The sequence below is a fragment of the Myiozetetes cayanensis genome, unplaced genomic scaffold (assembly GCF_022539395.1).
Source record: "Myiozetetes cayanensis isolate MyiCay16 unplaced genomic scaffold, myiCay2020 scf9, whole genome shotgun sequence".
Taxonomy (NCBI): Eukaryota; Metazoa; Chordata; class Aves; order Passeriformes; family Tyrannidae; genus Myiozetetes; species Myiozetetes cayanensis.
In genome coordinates this window covers 12455015-12472529 of record NW_026088185.1, presented here as the reverse complement: position 1 = coordinate 12472529, position 17515 = coordinate 12455015, and the positions used below count along the sequence as shown (strand labels likewise).

General features: G+C 46.3%; 1 protein-coding gene across 3 annotated transcripts in view; it reads left to right on the top strand.

The window, feature by feature from the left end:
• NRP2 (neuropilin 2) overlaps window positions 1–17515 on the top strand; it is an 89154-nt gene that overhangs the window by 12676 nt on the left and 58963 nt on the right. For all 3 annotated transcript variants that reach the window (XM_050339873.1, XM_050339872.1, XM_050339874.1), the window contains one exon: window positions 16039–16220. In XM_050339873.1, coding sequence (XP_050195830.1) covers window positions 16039–16220 — 182 coding nt within the window. The remainder of the gene's footprint in view (window positions 1–16038; window positions 16221–17515) is intronic.

Sequence of the window (17515 nt, the reverse complement as noted above, 5' to 3'; positions counted from 1 at the left end):
AGGTTTGGACAATGTGAGCCTGGAGGCTTGGGGGTCTGGGCTGGATCTGACTTCCCATAGTGCTTTTTCTGTTATGTTTGGCAAACTGGGGGGTTGGTTTTGTTTGCTTATTTTCTTTTTTTTTTTTTCCTAAGAAGTGTTTCAGAAACTAAATGTCCAGGAAAAACAATTAACAACTAGTAAAGAATAATTAATGGCATCAAAGGGCACTGTAAAAGGTGGAGTTAATAACATGGTCTCGGCAGACACATAAACCTGAGTGTTTAATCTGGAAGCCACAGACAGCTGCAGGGATGCCTGAGCATGAGGGAGCTTGGGATCTCCTAAAACAGGCCTGACACAGCAGTCTTGCTAGACATGTTGCTCCTGTTGATTAAAAGGGGGTTATATATGGAGAGGGAAACTGTTTGCAAAAAAGGACAGAGGGACAGAGGAAGCATTTATGGGGCTGCAGAATCAGTCCTGTGGAGAACAAAGAATTCAGCATGGGTTTGATGATTGATGTACTGAAGGTTATGAAGTGCAGAGCTGGATTCTCAGCTACCAAAAAATCAGCATAGCTCCTCAAACTCTAATTAAGGTGTGCTGATTGATGTCATTGGGGATCTTGTCACCCCCTACAGATTGAGCTTGGGCTAATAAGGCTTTGAACACCATGAACTCTCCCTGAAGTCACTGTGTGTGCAAGGTGTTTAGCACTTCGCAGGATCAGGACTGTATATAAAAAAGAGATAAGGTAGAGAAGGACTTAATGTGGGCATAGATGAACACAACAAGGCCTTGCAAGTTATGTGAGAATGATGATTGCTATCAGATTTTATTATTGCTTGCACAGGCTGAATGGCATAGCTTTCTCATAGCTAATGCAGTTGCCCCAAATTCACAGTAATAAAAGCTTTATAGGCCTATATTTGCAGTCTGCAGAATACGCTGTATGTATTGGCCAGGACAATGTTGTGTGCAGGGCAGGAGTTGAGCTGGGCAGGAGGGACTCCAGCTTCTGCCTCTCCAGGGTCTCAGGCAAGCAAAGCCAGGTTGGTCAGAGAGATGGAAACCCCTACGGCCACCTGTTTTTTCCTCTACCTGTAGGAAGCTGACAGTTTTCGCTCTGGGCATTGTGGACAACTTTTGCCATGTTTTGCTGCCTATGAGAGATCAGTGTCTGGTCCCAAGCTGCAGATGGTGTATGCTGGAGGACTGCCCGAGCACTGGAGATGTTGTCCCTTTGCTGCTTTCTACTTTACTGTGGCAATCTCCCGAGTGGCTGCTATGTGGTCTCATCCTTTCACTTTCTGTGTGTATGTACACGAGGAAGCCGTTAATGAAACAGGATTCATCCACTGTGCACTTGGGCTCCTGCTGGCCACAGCTGTGAGCTGAGAGTCAAGCTGTCTTAGGGTGCCTGCTCCCTCAAGCCAGCACTGCATAGGAGTGGGTTTGAAAGAGCTTCATGGACAGTGCTTGATAGGAAGCATAACAAAACAATGAAAACAGTGTGTTATAAACACTGCCTGAAAGAAATGGATAGGAGGGAGATTTTTTTTTCAAGTGACCTACCAGAAGGAGACAAATATTAACACAATGGAATGCTTGAGCATTAAGCAGTACTAATAGGTGACCATCTAGTAATAAATCTCATCTAAGTGTCAGAGGGTTTTTTATAAAGAAGCTAAGACCTCATTGCAACTGCAGGTGGGAACCTTAACAGGAATAGGAGTTCGGCATCAAAGATATAGTTCAGGGCAGGGCTCTCCTTTTGCCATCTCATCATTAATATAGAGCACATTCACACAAAGGTGACAGGCTGATGAACTCCATTGTGGCACTTAGACTGTGGGTAGACAAGGTCCCCCTGCTCTGTTGTTGCTACCTGCAGCTGTTGGAGCAACAGTGGGGCCAGTCTGTGCTTCCAGCTGCCAGAGGTAAACACCATAACCCTTTCCTCTGTTGCTTCTTCTTTCAACTTTTCATTTTACCTTATTAGGCTAAAGTTTCTCCCTCATGAAGCATAACATTTACATTCCTAAAATCCATTCAAAAGCCTACAAAAATATCTGCAAAAGTCTTTTTAGTTTTACTGTGTCCCTTCTGGCTTTCCCTGTATCTGCTTTAGATTTCCCTCTGGGATGGGAGGCATTTCCTCCTGTGTTTTGTGCAGTGCCAGGCACCCTGGGGACATTTGTGGAAAGGTCAGTGATTTCCCTTCAGCCAGCAGCTGGCCGGAAGGGGCTGCGTACCTGGTGCTGCCCGGATGCCAGAGCAGGAGCTGGCTGCAGAGAGCAGCTTCAGCAGCCTGGAGGGTGGAAACATCAGCCAGGGATGGATGCCCGAGGTGGCAGCCAGGGGCAGCTGCTCTGTCGTGCTTGTTGCTGTTGTTCTCTGGAGGCACATCTGGGCTTTTATTTTTCAGCCATGTCCAGCTGTGTTAAGAAGTAACTGCACTCCACCACCACCATCATGAAAGAAGTAATTTGGTGTAACTGAAGCCCCAGAACATCTCTCTCTTCTCTGCACTTTATCTGTGTGCTCCAAGGAAGCATTTTGCTTTGGGAGCTCACTAGGTTAAGAAAATTGGCCTCCTCCTGCTGTGGTGGCTGTTGTGTGCCAGCAGGGATCCCTACTGCAGGGAGAGTGGGCATGTGCTAACAGGGAATATGGGATCCAGGCCATTGTTTGTGCTGTCCTGCAGCTGTGGGGCTACAGCAGTAATGACAGAGCCAAAAGGGAAGTTTGATGCTCTGATAAAAGATCTGCCGAACTATTCGGAAATAATTGTACTAGCCTGTCTGCTCGCTGTTTCTTCCTCACTGTGCTGGAAGCGCAGCTGTTGCTTGGGTAGTGCAGCCCTGTGTCATCAGTATGTGTTCCCTGAACAGGGAAGTGTCATGCAGTGGAAAAGAGCACACTGCTGCTGTGGTGAAATGTTTCCACTTCCTGTGTGGCATGGTGGTAGCTGGGCAGCCTTGTGCATGCCAGGGTTTATTTGTGATCCCAGGAGTGACCTGAACCATTTGCAATGGGTGTACAACAGGAGCGGCTCTCCCCCAGGTTGTGCAGTCACGTGGCTGAACTGTGCACTCTTTCTTAATTGCCATTTTGCTCTTCTGTCTGCGCTGCTTGCTTGGAAAATCCAAGTCAGTAACCTCAGCTATGAGTGAATCATTTATGACCAACCACCTTTTCCATTTGTGTCACCCTCCCGCTGCTGATCTCCTATTTGGACTACTAAAACCTCTCTCCTGAGACTGGCTACTGACTGTGCCACCCCCAGCCACACTCAGTTGACTCTGCCAGAGGATTAGGCTGGGCCGTGTTTCTGTTGAGTACTGGGATGTTGCTGTACACACACAGCAGAGCCACGCTTCCTCCAAGCTGCAGTGGACACACTTGTGCTTCCTCTGCAAGCAGAAGACCTTTCAGCTGAGTCATAACATCTGCTCCAGAGGCACGCTGTTGTTTAAAAAAAGCCTAACTGATAATCAGACCATGCCGGCGGGTTTTTCTGTAGCCATTTCCAACACATGCTTGAACTGGGTTGCAGTTGGTGGGATCCCTGCCTGGGAAGGATTTGGGGGACCGCTGCTGTGGCTCGCAGCCCCCTCTGGTGGCACATGCAAAATGCTGGCAAAGGTTTCTGGAGACGGGACCAGTGACTCCCAAAACAGGCAGGAGATGGCAAATTGGAAACAGTCTAGAGCTGCAGTCAGGCTCTTCCTCCTGACTTTGGCTCCCGCTGTCAAGCCCTGAGGGTTTCCAGAAACAGGACCTGGGCCACTGTAGTGAGGAAATTTATGCAGTTGTCACTGTGATCTCATAAGTGCCACAGTGGTGCCAAGAGAGTTGAACTAACTTCAGCATGCTGGTGGTGTGTGCTGGATACAGGGCAGGCATGCCAGGAGATACCCCTGCTCCCAGCCTGAAGGGCAGAGGGAACCAAGATTTGGCAAGGGGAGACAGCACACTTACAGCGCCCATCTCGCAGAGCGCTGCCTGCCAGGGGACACTGGCAGCAACATGCTGGTGTTCACATGCCACGGCACAAAGGGTGAGATGTGGCTCTGCTAGCCAGTGAAGGCCTCTTACAGCAGCATGGTCACCTCCCGAGCTTCCAGGAAGCTGGGCACTGAAACGAAACAGCTGTGCATCCTTCCTAGAAAGCAGCAGAGATACTGGCTCAAATTCCTTGCTCAAGTGGTGGGGAGAGCTGCTTCCAGACCCGGTGGCCACAGACAGGCAGGCAGTTGGTGGCCGCAGCATTCAGCCTGCCTCTCTTGCCATCTCCTTTGAACAAGAACGTAATATGGCAAGAAGCCCTCCTTGCATCAGTGAAGGTTAAGAGTAGACAAGGCAGCAATTATGGACAGCTAATTAGTAAATACTTTGAAAAGTATGCATAATTAGCTTATTAGTAAACATTTTAGAAACAATGCAGTTCATCTTGAGATTGGGAAAATGCTTGAAAAAGAGAAATATGTTTGGAGCACTACAGAGTGCCTGGGCTTGGGGGTATTCTTCACTAGGATGCAAGGGGAAGTGACTGCATCTCCTGTAGCACTGAGGGAGTCAAGTTTTAACTTTGCAGAGAGGGGAAGTCACAGATGAGATGCTAAGGAAGGCATTTGCTTGCTCATACATTTGTGGTATGGGTAGCCAGAAGCAACATTTCTAACGTACAGGAAATAATTCAGTCTGGGTAACATGACACTGCAGCTCAACTTGTCTTCAAATGAGCTTCTACTGGTTTTTAACTCCATTCAGCATCCGCTGTATGGTTCACAATTCCTGTCAAGCCCAGGTCATTTTCCAAAATGGAACATCAATGAATGGGTTAGCTGTGACAGCATTAGACCAGCCACATGAGTTAACAGCTCAAAGCTGTTCACTTTTCTCTGCTGCCCATCTCTGCTCCATGGCTGTATTTCTCTGTGCCCCAGACCCTCTCCGTGGAGGGACAGACCAATTCCAGGCTCTGCAGAAGGTGATGGCCCCAAATGCACTCTCATGGGGTCTCCTGTGTCTCGCTAGTTCACCAACATCCGGTGCGTGGGAGTCAGATCTTGCTTTGCACCTTGTTTCCTGTTGGCATGATGACAAATTGAGGGCCAGCTGGTGACACTGGGAACAATAGCACTAGAGATAGAGAACTCTCCCCCTGCTTCCTGCTATTGGGGGAGGAGGTGATGGTGGTGGTGTCCTCGCTTCTTAGCCTCTCTGTACAGCTAGGGAGGGAACAGGACCCTACAGCACCTGGAGAGGGAGCAAGTATGAGGCATGTTGTGGTGACTCCTCACTAAGTGGGTTTAGAATCCAGCTGAAAGTCTCAGAAATGTGTACCTTTTTTGAGTGAGCCACACTCCAGCTCTAAGCCCGTTGCATCTTTGCTGACCCCACGAAGCACAGATGCAATAGGATGGCAGTAGAGCACTCCCACTGAAATGGCCTGTTAACCACAGTGTTGAGGTGCTCATGCTTTCAGTAGACCCTGAGGCCCTTGACTGTCTTTGCAACAGTGCTCCAGCCCACTGTGTGACGCCAAGTGATACCATTCACAGAAGCTCATCCTCAACTGGTAGGTCTCAGGTGCCTAAGTAAATGTCTGTGGGGATATGAGCCTTAGTCACTTTTTTTTGTGTTGCACAGTGGGATTAGCAGTGCTCTTCCATATCATGGATTTGCTGTCTGGATGCAGGAGTTAGAAGATTTAGTGAATGCAAGGAGAGTGCCAGAATGATATTTAATTAAAAAAAAAAAAATCCCTTTTTTGTTAAGGACCACATGCAAAGCTTAGTAAAAACAATGGGAAGTTTTATAGTGATTTATGTAAAAACTGTTTGCCTTAGCTAAATGGATATCATCCCTATTGTCAGGCTGTAACAGGGGAGTGGCAAACTCCAGGTCTGGGAGTTGTGAGATTTGGGTTCTTCCCCTTCTCTGCTATTGATTTATTGTTCCTGCACTGGAGAATCATTTTAAATTCCCTGCTTTATAAAGAAGACCTGGGCATCTGCAGGCATAAACCCCAGTCTGGGTAGCAATAGTGCAATGCACACTCACTTCCAAAGGCTGCTGCAGCATCACACAGGGCAGGTTAGAGTGTCACAGACAACGACTGTTCGTTCCCAGCCTTTTCTGGCTGGGTGTGAGTTCTGCAATTACATATGAATGCAAAATAAAAAGAACAGACTGCAAAGAGCAGACTGAAAAACAGAAGAAATTTGTTTGCTTTTGGCCAGAGCTCAGCATAGAGCATATCTGAAGGAATTGGGTGAGGTTAGTTTTCAGTCTGAGGCTAGTTCTCCGTTTTCAAGCAGCTGCACACTACCATTGAATGGCAGTGTAATAATATGTTGCAAACCACAGTCTGGTGATCCTGGAATTCCTTATAAGTTAATAGTAGTCATGGTCCACTAATCACAGCTAGGATGTTTTAGGCAACTGTCTTTGATATATCAGTTCAAACATACCATAGAAAGCTTTCCTTATGCTGACTTAGTGAGTAGATTAGTAGATCATTAGAAAGAGTGAAAAACCTACAGGGGGTTTTGTTGGTTTTAGTTCCCCCTGCCTGTGAATCCCAAGGAATTCTTGGGATCTACGTACAGTGTTGCCGAGCAATCGCAACACAGTTGTATAGTGTTGTTTTAAAGTAACACTGTGTCAGGCACGGAGATGTTATTCTTAATGAATTCCTAGAAGCAGAGCCTGAAGTAGTGGGGTCTTGGAGCAGAAATCCTATGCTGAAGTCTCCATCCTGTTACAAATGACATGAAAACTGGCAGGGTGGCTGTTCCACGTTTGTTCTGCGACTGCCCCAAATGTCACTTCTTGCAGCACTACAGAACACACTGTGGTCGGTGTGAGGAAGGGTGCACCGCTCATTTTTTGAGGTGGAATTCCCCTTTCCTGAGACAGGCAGTACTCGTCCACTGGTGGTGGGAGAGCCCCTGTGCTCAGCCTCATGCATGCCGAGGCTGTGCCGCATGCAGGGTGTTTGCATGGGAAGTGCTCAACGCATTAGAAACCTCCAGGGAACCCTCAGAGCTGGGGTTGTTGATGGATGTCCAACAAGGAGTACGGCCCTCCCCCCTCCACCAGCAGCATGAGAGTCTGAGGCATGTGCTCAGCTTCCTTCCTCTTTTGAGAGTGTTGGTGTGAGGTTTCGTTTACATTGTTATCTTGCAGTGAAAAGGGAAGGTGTAATGACTGTCTCTTTGGTAATACTGATATTTGGCTGATAATCATGTGCAGGAACAAGGTCTGGGATCTCCATCAGCAGAGAGGACTGACTCACCATTGATCTATGTTCAGTGCATCTTGTTGAAGTTTTTTTGACCCATTTGATTTCTTAGGTTTTCTTTTGTGAAAACCCTCTGATTTTTCTGCTGTTCAGGAGCAAAACATCTCTGTGTCTTTAAATATGGCAGATGGGATTTCTTCAGATGTCCAACAACTCAATTGAAGGAGACCTCAGGAGACCTCTCCCCTTCCCTGTCCCCCTTCTCAGCCTGTCTTTTCATCTGCAATCTGGAGATGTAAGGGCTATAGTAATAGAGTGTCAGAGGAAGTAATTGATTCATCACACGCCGAGAGAGGAGTCTGTTGCCTTTGGTGTCAATGGAGCTGAACCACAGCCTGGAAGGGTGAGGGAGGCTTGTAAACACTCCATGGCTGAGCTGGCAGGACAAAGCAGACGCACTGCCACGGCTGAACGGGAGGGTGACACAAAGGGTTGCTTGAAAGAAAATCTTTCTGAACAAAGCAGTGGCAGGGCCCTTGTTTGTGGGAGAAACAGGGATGGGATGGTCCCATCCCCCTGTTCTCAGAGGATGTTAAAGATAAAAGGTACCAACCAGCTTCATGCAGCATCCCACTCTCTTGTCTCTGTCTCCCTCTTCCGTCTTGGTGTGGCTGCCTCTCTGACCTGCTGTCCCAGGCGGGTTGAGCTCACCTCAGGGGTACCAACCAGCCCCTGCCAGCTGCTAATTCCTCCCACACCCCCAAATGGGTATTGCTGCCTCTGAGAACCGTGTGGGAGGTCGCTGGTGCTGCAGAAGCACAGCAGGGTGTGGCATGTGCATGGCACAGCGCTCGCCCTCATCCAGGCATTGATCGTGTTCAGAGCCTTGGTGCTGCTCGGTTTAGATGGCCACTGAGCTGCAAGTGCCCATATTTTGAGGGGAGAAAGGGTTAGGAGGTGCTGTGCTAGCTATATAGTATTCAAAGAGAGATCAGCAGATTTGGTGTGCTGTTTGCCTCAAAAACTGCTCTTACTGCAAGCTGGCATGGTTGTGGAAATGCTCAAATGGTGGAGACTGAAGGCCAATCCTGGCGGCAGAGCTTTACTTACTTGTGCGTCAGCTAAGGCAGAAGCTGGGCTGTGACAGGCTGTGTCTGAGAAAATGTGGGGTCAGAAAGCCACCCCGTGGTGGGCCAGTCCCAGGGTGACCATCACTCATTAACGAGGGATGTAGACAGCCAGGAGAGTGAGGAAGGGCTGGTCAGGTCTCTGTTCTTACAGCCTCCTTTATACAACTGGTGCTTAACGAGGTGTTTATTTCAGTTTTGTGCTGAAAAAAAAGCCAGTGCAAATGAATGACAGTGGAAAGCTCAACTACAAAGCTCCCATCTGATCCCAGTTTTTACCATCTCTTTTGTTCTTCAATGCATGTTGTGTCTAAGGCCTTGACTGACACTACACCATCGAGGTGTGATGGGATATCACTTGCTCCTCTGGGGACAGGGCTGCACAGCAGACCATGTGAGAGTTCCCTAAAACTCATCAGCACCCCAGACCTTCAGCCACCAGGGCTAGCATGGCCCAAGCTCATCTCCGTCCATTACCTGGGCTGTTGGGTACTGGCTCCCATCAGGAGAGGGGAACCTGTTCTCCCTACTGCAGAGAGAGCAAAGTGAGCATTTGCCCCTGCTCTCTGCCTGCTCTGATGCTTCTTGGCAGTAAATTCTCCTTTTGTGGTTGTTATTGTTTGTTATATATGTTTTTTAATTTCTCTTAGTGATCAAGTGCCTGTGAGTGGTGACAGTAAAATGACATAGAAACCAAAGTCGAATTTTTTCCACAGATGGATTGTAGCAGAAGGAGAAAAGTGCAAATGCATTTTCTCAAGTGTCCTGCATTTTGGGGTATGAAAGGGTTGTGAGTTGCTTCAGTTCCCTTAGAGCAGCAACATAAGGCAGAATGCCATGGAAAGGGGACTTATTCTTATCATCCTTTATATATTTTATTCCTGATTTCACCATGATTCCCCCCCCCCCCAAAGAATACCAAAAGACATATTGCAACAAAAGGCCCCTGTAGCTAAAGATAGATGTGTGAGGAATTTATAGAGATGGTTTTGGAGGCAGAAATAAAATTAAACAGCCATGTGTAACTCCTGAACAACAGCCTGCAGAAAACCCCAAAGTGCACATTAGCACATCTCTTCTTCTTATATAACGAAAGGTTTTCCAGACATGCCCCAGATGAGAGCACTTCTCTACTCCAGCGCGCCTTTCCACAACGATCTGGCAACACAGTTTGAAGAAGGCAGCCCGGGCATGAACGGCAAAGTGTGGGGGAGCCTTTGCTCTCCTGTCTCAGGGGAGGGCAGCAGCATGCTAGGAGCTGAAATTCCCTCCTGAGTCAGAACTTGCCACAGGAGCAGTTTACAGCTATGTTTTATTCCTCCCTTTGCAAGATGTATTTTGGCTACCTTTTTCCCCCTCTGCTTAAGTTAGCAGTAAGTGCTGAAGGACTTGCCATCAGCGGTGCTTGTTAGGGGATGAAAGCAACAACCCAAAGAGTATAAATAGAGACTATTTGAGTTTTCATTTTCTGTCTTCAAGGCATTTTTGAAGAAGTTCTCCAATCTGATAAACTTATTTTCTCTCCCTCTCTCTAGTTTTCTTCTCATTTTTCCTTTTTTCTTTTTTTTTCTTTTCTCTTTGACTGGATAACTGGATTTTTTTCATTTCTCAGAAATTCTGGTCAGATTTTTTTAAGAGATAAGAAAATAATCCAAAGCACAGTATAATGATTATAACCCCCCACAACACTGTGGTTACACAAGGCATAATTGGATGCAACAAATTCAAAACAAACTTCTGAGAAATCCTAAGCAATTAAGCCTGTGCCATCACCCCATGCTCCCTCCCAGCCTGGTTCTCCCCCTGCTGCCATTGGATTTTTGTCATTTTAGTCACTGAAATCCAGAGAAATCCTTTAAGATTCAGAGAATTATAGCTGATTTCTTTCTGTTGTTGCCAGGGACAGTTATTTCCATCAGGGCAAAACAAGGGCAAGCTCTGTGAGCATCTTTTGTCTCAGCATGGGAAAAAACCACCCTAAAAGCTGCAGACTGAGACCCAGTTCATCTCTCCGATGTTCAGCCACCCAAAGTCCATGTCCAGTCACCGAGAGTGATTTAAAGTACCTATGTAGTCAGTGCAGAAGAATGATTAACATCATCTCAAGCTGTGTGTGAGAAGTCTGCTTCCACTGAGAGCAGAGGACATTTAGTTGGCTTAAGCTAAATGTGATACAGGCTTTTTAGGTCTGTGCACAAATATATCAGGATCTGTGTCTATGAGGACTGATTCTCTTCTCACAGGATAAATTAGGAGTGATTACCCTTAAAATGATGAGTTACACATGTGTAAAACCAGTTCAAGTCAAAGGAGAATCCAATTCATCTGCTGTATTTATAATTAATTACCCTGATTAAGGACTGGCAGCTAAGATCAAACTTCATTGCCCTTGTTTTGTCAGACAGCAGTGGTGCTTGCCTCTGCTATCATGGCTATGAAAAAAAATATAATTTAAAAGTCCTCAATAGCTCCTGGAACAGTCTAAGCTTTGAAGGGTAAGTCTTGCAGTTCTTGAGATGGTGTAAACACCACAGAAAAGTTTTCTTGTCTTTCGCAATGTAACCACCCATGGAATAAGGATTTGGTTTGAAGGTGGTGTACAAAAGAGCATGAAGATGGGTGGTGACACAGAAAAATCGACTAAGCCAGCTAGCATAGCATATAATAGACATTAATTCTAGCCACCCCTTGATTACAAAGCAAGCACAGAGATGCAGGTTCACTGTTTCTTAACTCTCTCTATACTGCAACTGCTATTTAATTTTTAAGAAACCCCCTTATGGCTTTTTACAGCAATTTCTGAGAAACAAACCACTTTTTCAAAGGGGAAACAATTGCATTTAGCAGCTGCCATTGTGGCTAAGCACAGATCTTCCCCAGCCACCTGCAGAGTATTAACGACTGCCGAATTTCACTAGAATTTGCAGTTTCTCTTCCTGTCCTCAGCAGATGCATTCAAGATACAGTGACTGTGGTTCAAGCAGGTCAGGGGTCTTGAAGGCTCAAGTCAGCACTGGGCATTCCCAAATTTGGGATTGTTGGCATGCAGTCAGTACCTATTTGTCTCTCTGTCTATCTAGGCCAGACTTCTCCAATATAATATAATCTGTCCAATGGAGGCTGGCTTCTATTCTTGGCTGTTCTGCAAACTTCTTGTGTGACCTTGGGCCAGACACTGCTCCTCTCAGCCTTCCTACCTCCCAGGGTCTCGTGAGAATCCCATCACTACTGTTTGCCAACTGCAGTCATGAGCCCCATGGAAACGCCTATAAATAATAGCTCCAAATTAAACATTGGGGAAGTTCAGGTTAGAGCCTTGCAACTCTCTCCAGCCCTGGCAAGCTTTGGAAAACAGGCTTTGCTGAGTGCAAGTCCTCATCTACTTCAAATTGTCACTCTAGGAAGAGACTGAGAAAGCTGCCAGGTAGGTCAGAGCTTGGCCTGGGAAGCCAGCCTTCCTCAAGCCGAATTTGAAGCAAGGCTTGCACAAGTTTGCGTATTGGGAGGGCTCACAACAGGACTGTGAACACATAAATAATTTGTTGATTGTATTTCTCCCCAGTCTAAGCTAATGTCCCTGTAAAGCCTTTGAAGTATTTTCAGTGGGGAAGAACTCAGCATCTCTTATGACCTGGGGCTGAGGAGCAACAGATTTGTTGGTTATGTGTAGAGCAGTATGAATCACAGAATCGCTTTGTGCTGGGTCCTGTCCCTCAGAAGAGAAGCACCCAGAGCTGTTCCCCAGGTGGGTTGTAGTGTTTCTGGAACTCAGCAGTGCCTGGGAGGTCTGTGCTGGCCCCAGGGGATCATGGAGCACAGCTCAATGGCCAGAGAGCAGATTAGCTATTTCACAACAAAAAAAGGACTGAAAAGGTGAAGGTCTTCTCATAATCCCTGCAACTGGGGCTTGTTTGCCTTTGTTGCACCTCATTTGCAGAGTCAGCAGCAAAGTGACTTAGGGAAAATAGAAAGGAAAAACATGGAAGCAGAGAGGTTGACTGGAGGAAAAAGCAAGCAAACAAGCATGAGTAATACAGGCATTAGAAGTGCTTTATAATTAGTTAATAAAAGCTCTCTTAACATCAGCAAAGCCCTTTCTACTAAAAATCTGCAAAAAAACACAGCGCGATTTGTAAGCATTGTACATTTAATGTTTAATTCTGTTAAACAGCTCCAAGAAGAGCATCTAAGCAATGTATTTCCTTTCTTTCTCAATCCCCATTGTCTGGGCAGTTAAAAGCACTTCAGCTTTGCCTCCCTGTCTCAAAGCTCCTTGGTGGAAAGCTCTTTGAGGCAGTTTCAAACCAACTCACTGACCTTCCCAGTCAAGTGGCAGCTGAGAATATCCTGCCACTGGAGGAGCAGCCAGCTGTGGTCACCTTCCCTGCAAAAATCCACTGGTTACCCCTGTGGGCTATGGAGGCTGCATCCTGCCCTCACATGTTTATGCTTGACTCATTGGAGCAGTGCCTAGGTGGGGAGAAGTGGCCATGAAATGTGCTTGGAGGTGGCAGCTTGCCCAGTGGAGGTAATGCCGGAGAGAGGTCAGGCCACGAGGATGTTGGTGCATGATGACTGAAACAATGCAAATTGCTGGGCACTGTACGAGACAGTTTGGATGCCATTGCAGCATGAATGTGTCCCACCCAGCTGTGCCCGAGTCTGTAATTATCTGAAAATGAAATGGTTAGAGTACAAAGCACCCCCAGGGCTGGGTTTTCTTCTTTCCAGTTTTTTTTTCTTCTTCTTTTTCACATGAGAAGCAGAAAGTCTGGAAACCATGCTTAAGCTTAACAGGAGCAAAGGTTTAGCCAAATTAGATTGTAACATGTCCAGCAAACTGGCGTGAGGAGAACAAGGTTTATCAGTTTGTTTGATTGAGGGCTACATGTCTGAAGCACATGATTCCAAAAGAATCTGTGGTGGGGATTAGCTGGCATTCTTGCTGAAGTTTGGAAGTTTATCAGTTTGGACTGGATGTCTTCAGTGGTTCATTTTAAAAGCCTAAAGCTTATTTGCTGTGGTGGAAAGGAAGTAGATGCTCCTGCTCATCTGGGTAGGAGCTATCTCCCAAGGGTAATACTTCCTCAATTCACATTCTGTTTATATGGCCTGAAAAAAGAGTTTTGCCTCATAAAGAGCAGAGGACTTGGGCCAAGATTTTTTAACTAGGAAAGAAAACTTATGCATTTATGTTCATTTTACATTTGGCAAAAATGATTCCCTGACCTTCTCTTGAGGGCTTGTTTTTAGTTGTTTTTAACATTTGATTTATTAAGGATTAGCTACAGTATGAGAAAGCTCAGTTAGATGCGTGAATGAAGCCAAAGAGGGTTTAGCTCAGAGAGGCAAATATTTCCTGATGATTTATTTACTAGATTCGTTCTTTCAATTTTCCATTTGCAGATTGCCCATGAGCAGATTGCAATATTCCCAAATTGTATGTATTATTGGAAGTCATTCACCCATTCAATAAACAAATACTTCTTGGTCCAGAACTTGCTTCTGAAATTGCAATGCTCCTACAGCACTGGGTGTCTTGAGGAGCCATGTGGACAGCACTAGGATGTTTGGTGTGCTGGCTACAGCAGAAGCTGTGATCATTTCTGTCAAGTAGTTGAAGCCATGTACTGTGTTGGCGAGTTAACAACCCCACGAGGACACAAGCAGATGTGATTCCCTGGGATGCAGCTAACCTCTGCCTGTGCCATGCAAATGGCAGCTTTTACAATCCAACTCCATTAACTGTGTTTTGCCAACATTCATGTTTTTGCCAAATTAATTTTTTGCCACATATTCACAATTTCACGAGTAGCCAGTAGTCCTGCGGCACAGATGTGCACTTCGGATGTGAAAGGGTTGCAAGCACGCTGAAAGCAAGTGGTTGTTTAGAGAACAAAATGTCCCTGCTGTTTGCTCAGTACTACTTTAAACAAATAGACAAACAAGGAGAAAAAAAATCTTCTTAGAAGAAGCACTAACACTGGCCTCTCTGTTCCTCCTCCCAGGGGAGATGGTAGTATCAAGCTGCACATGATGGACATTAGGGGGGTCGTGCAGGGTGCTGCTGAATGGTGTCAGGGCAATAAGGGGTCACAAGGTGATGGGGAGTTAGGCAGAGCTGAGGAGAGAGCAGAGGGAGCAGGTCTTCCTTTGCATCGCTGTGTGTCCACGCACCAGCTAAGCCAAATGCTCTTCCTGTTTGAGTGCCACTTCTCAAGACTGCTTGAATTTCACCTTGACCAAGCCAACTGAGTCTGTAATGAAGTTAAAGGTTGGGCAATTGCAGCTAGTTGAGTGCTCAGTTCCAGCATAGGCGGGATTTTATCTGCAGGAATTTTGCTTCTGGCTCTCAGCCTGATTTAGTCCCAGAAAGGAGTGAAACCAAAGCTGTCCAGGCCATCTTTCTTTGTGGAGGAGCACACTAAGTCCCTGTAAGTGTGTTTTGAGGTTGTTGCTTGCCGATATGCGCTTTGCAGAACAGGAATGAGTCACATGAGGATCATTCTGTATCCAGCGAGCTACTTCTCCTTTCAACTCTCCATTCCCAAACAGAAGATCTTGTGACAAAGAAGAAAGGCAGATTCCTGGCAGCCTGGAAATGGTTTTTCCCACCCTGGCCCTGTGAGAAGAGCTGTAGCATGTTGTTCAAACAGGTTGATACAAAGCGAATAAACAGTCAAAGAGAGATGGGCAGTTTCTGTAAATAGCAGCATGCTGGCCAGAGAGGAAGAGAGGAGCAGGAGAACGTGGGTGTTAGAAAGCAGCTGAAGAACAAGATGTACACGTAAAAGCTGTTTGTTTCTTCACAACACACGGTGCCTGATACTACTACCTTGCCTAGTCATGGCCTAGAAAATATGAAGGAATCTGTTTCACCTTCCATCCAGACCTTGCAACAATCTTTTGTCTCTGCACCAGGAGGCAATTCTTCTAACCCTCCACTAGACCAGTCAGATATCCAGGAACCATGCCAGTGGGAAGGTGGAACATCTCCAAGTAGGGTTTAGCAAAGGCAGGTTGCAGTTACAGGGTGTACAGGAATCAGCGGGAGTGAGCGCGGTTACCCAGCTCTTACGCAGCACTTCTCATCCACAGAAAATCTTTGTTAACACTTAACAGAAATTACTGTCCAAGTGCTAACTGAGTGTACTGACCGTGCTTGTTAAAGGACCAATGTGGTGTCCTACCTGCTCACATGGATTGAACATTGACAGTTTAATGCTTGGAGTGTGCTTGGCCAAATCTCACATGGATACTGGAATAAAGTAAGCTGTGCCAAATAGCACAATGGCAGTTCAGGAGAGAGGTCAGAGGAGGAGGAGAGTAGCCCCAGGAGAGTTGTATCTGAGCTTCTCCCATGCTAAAGGAGTTTTGTGGAAATGGAGGTAAATTATGTCCTAAATTTTGCATACTGGCTCTAAAGTTGGAGTGGATGTGTGCGCAATAAATTATGTGAATTGCAACAGAGGAAGGGACCTAACCATAGCCAGATAAAAGAGATAAAATGTACTGGGGGGCTGTGGTGTGGTGTGAATAAGAGAGTCCCAGGTACCTGTCCGGAAGATGTTCCGTGAAACATGCAGATACCAAGAAGTGGTTTTTGTTTGTTGCTGGCATCCTGAAGCGGCTCCTTGACAGATGGTTTCACTGCCATTTCACCTGCCTCCGCAGGTATGACTACATAGAGATCCGAGATGGGGACAGTGAAGCAGCAGAACTGCTGGGCAAGCACTGTGGGAACATAGCACCTCCTACTATCATCTCTTCTGGCCCCTCTCTTTATATCAAGTTCACCTCAGACTACGCACGGCAAGGTGCCGGCTTCTCTCTGCGCTATGAGATCTACAAGACAGGTAAGTGTCTTAGTCAGTGCCTGTCTTCTGGGCTGTTCGTCATAATTCTGTTCACAAGACGATGTCTTTGACCATGTTTTCAATGTGATTTCTAGCATGTTATCCAGATATAAAGGACTTTTTTTTTTTTTTTAATTTAAGCAAACCTGTGCATCACATTTCCAAGAAGGTAAAGATATTAGTGGCACATTACAGTGCATTTTTGGATCACAGTGTGGCAGTAAAAGCAGAGTTCTTCCTAAAATGCTCTTTTGTATTTGAGGACTAGAAACATGTATCTTTTCTCCCTGAGGTGTGGAGCTTGTTAGTGCTAGGGGGATTGTCCCTCTTTAGAAGGGCATGGAGCTCCCCCTCCTGTGGAGTTGCAATTCAGGGTTGATCAATGACTGTGTTTTCTCTCCCTGGAAGTGGGGTTTGTAACTGGGGAGCTCTGGTTTTTAAATGATTGCTGTCAGCAATGCTGTCAAGCTCTGAGGCAGTGCCTTTACAGGCTGATATAAGAGGAACTATTCATAATTCTGTTTAATACCAAACTATTATTGAGGAAAGGAAAAGCTGCTCAAAGGCATTTTAATAGTGTTTCTGTCTAAATATTTGCCAGAATTTTTGTGTCTGGGAAGAAGGAGGCTTGAGAAAATAAAACCCTCTCTATGTGCACACGAGAGCCGTGTGCCTGCGTGCCAAGGGAACAGGAGTGTGTTTTGCATGGATACGTGGGCGCCTGCCCTGTGCCCACATTCCTTTGGTGGTGTGTTGGAAGAAATCACACATGCGGCTTTCATGTCATTGCAGCCAGCATGAAAAAAAATGTCTACACCCTGTGAAGAACCAGAAAGGAGCACAACAGGGTTACTTATCCAGCCTCTTTAAAGAAAAGATGGGGAGCACAGGCACCAGGGGCCTGGGGCGCCCTGTCCCATCTGTGCAGCAGGCAGAGGTGTTCAGACAGCCCACAGCCTGGCCACAGGTAGATGTGAATGTGGAGACTTTGCTGCAAGAGAATGAGACTCCCTAAATTCAGTGTGAAATGATGAGGACAGGAGGTGTATGAAGGTTCAGGTGGATGAGGAAAGTGCTATTGCTGGTGATTGCCCGGACCGCATAACTGGCCACTGAGCTGTTGTTCAGCCAGTTCACCACTGCTGTTAGTTGATGGTTAGGATGCAGGTTAGTCCTGAAAGCATTTAGTGGTTCAGCTGGCTATTGGGGTTTGCTAAAGCCAGTTGCCAGCACAGAGGATGGCAAAGAATGCCTGTGTACAGGTGGGAAGACTCCTGACCCATCTCAGCCCCCCT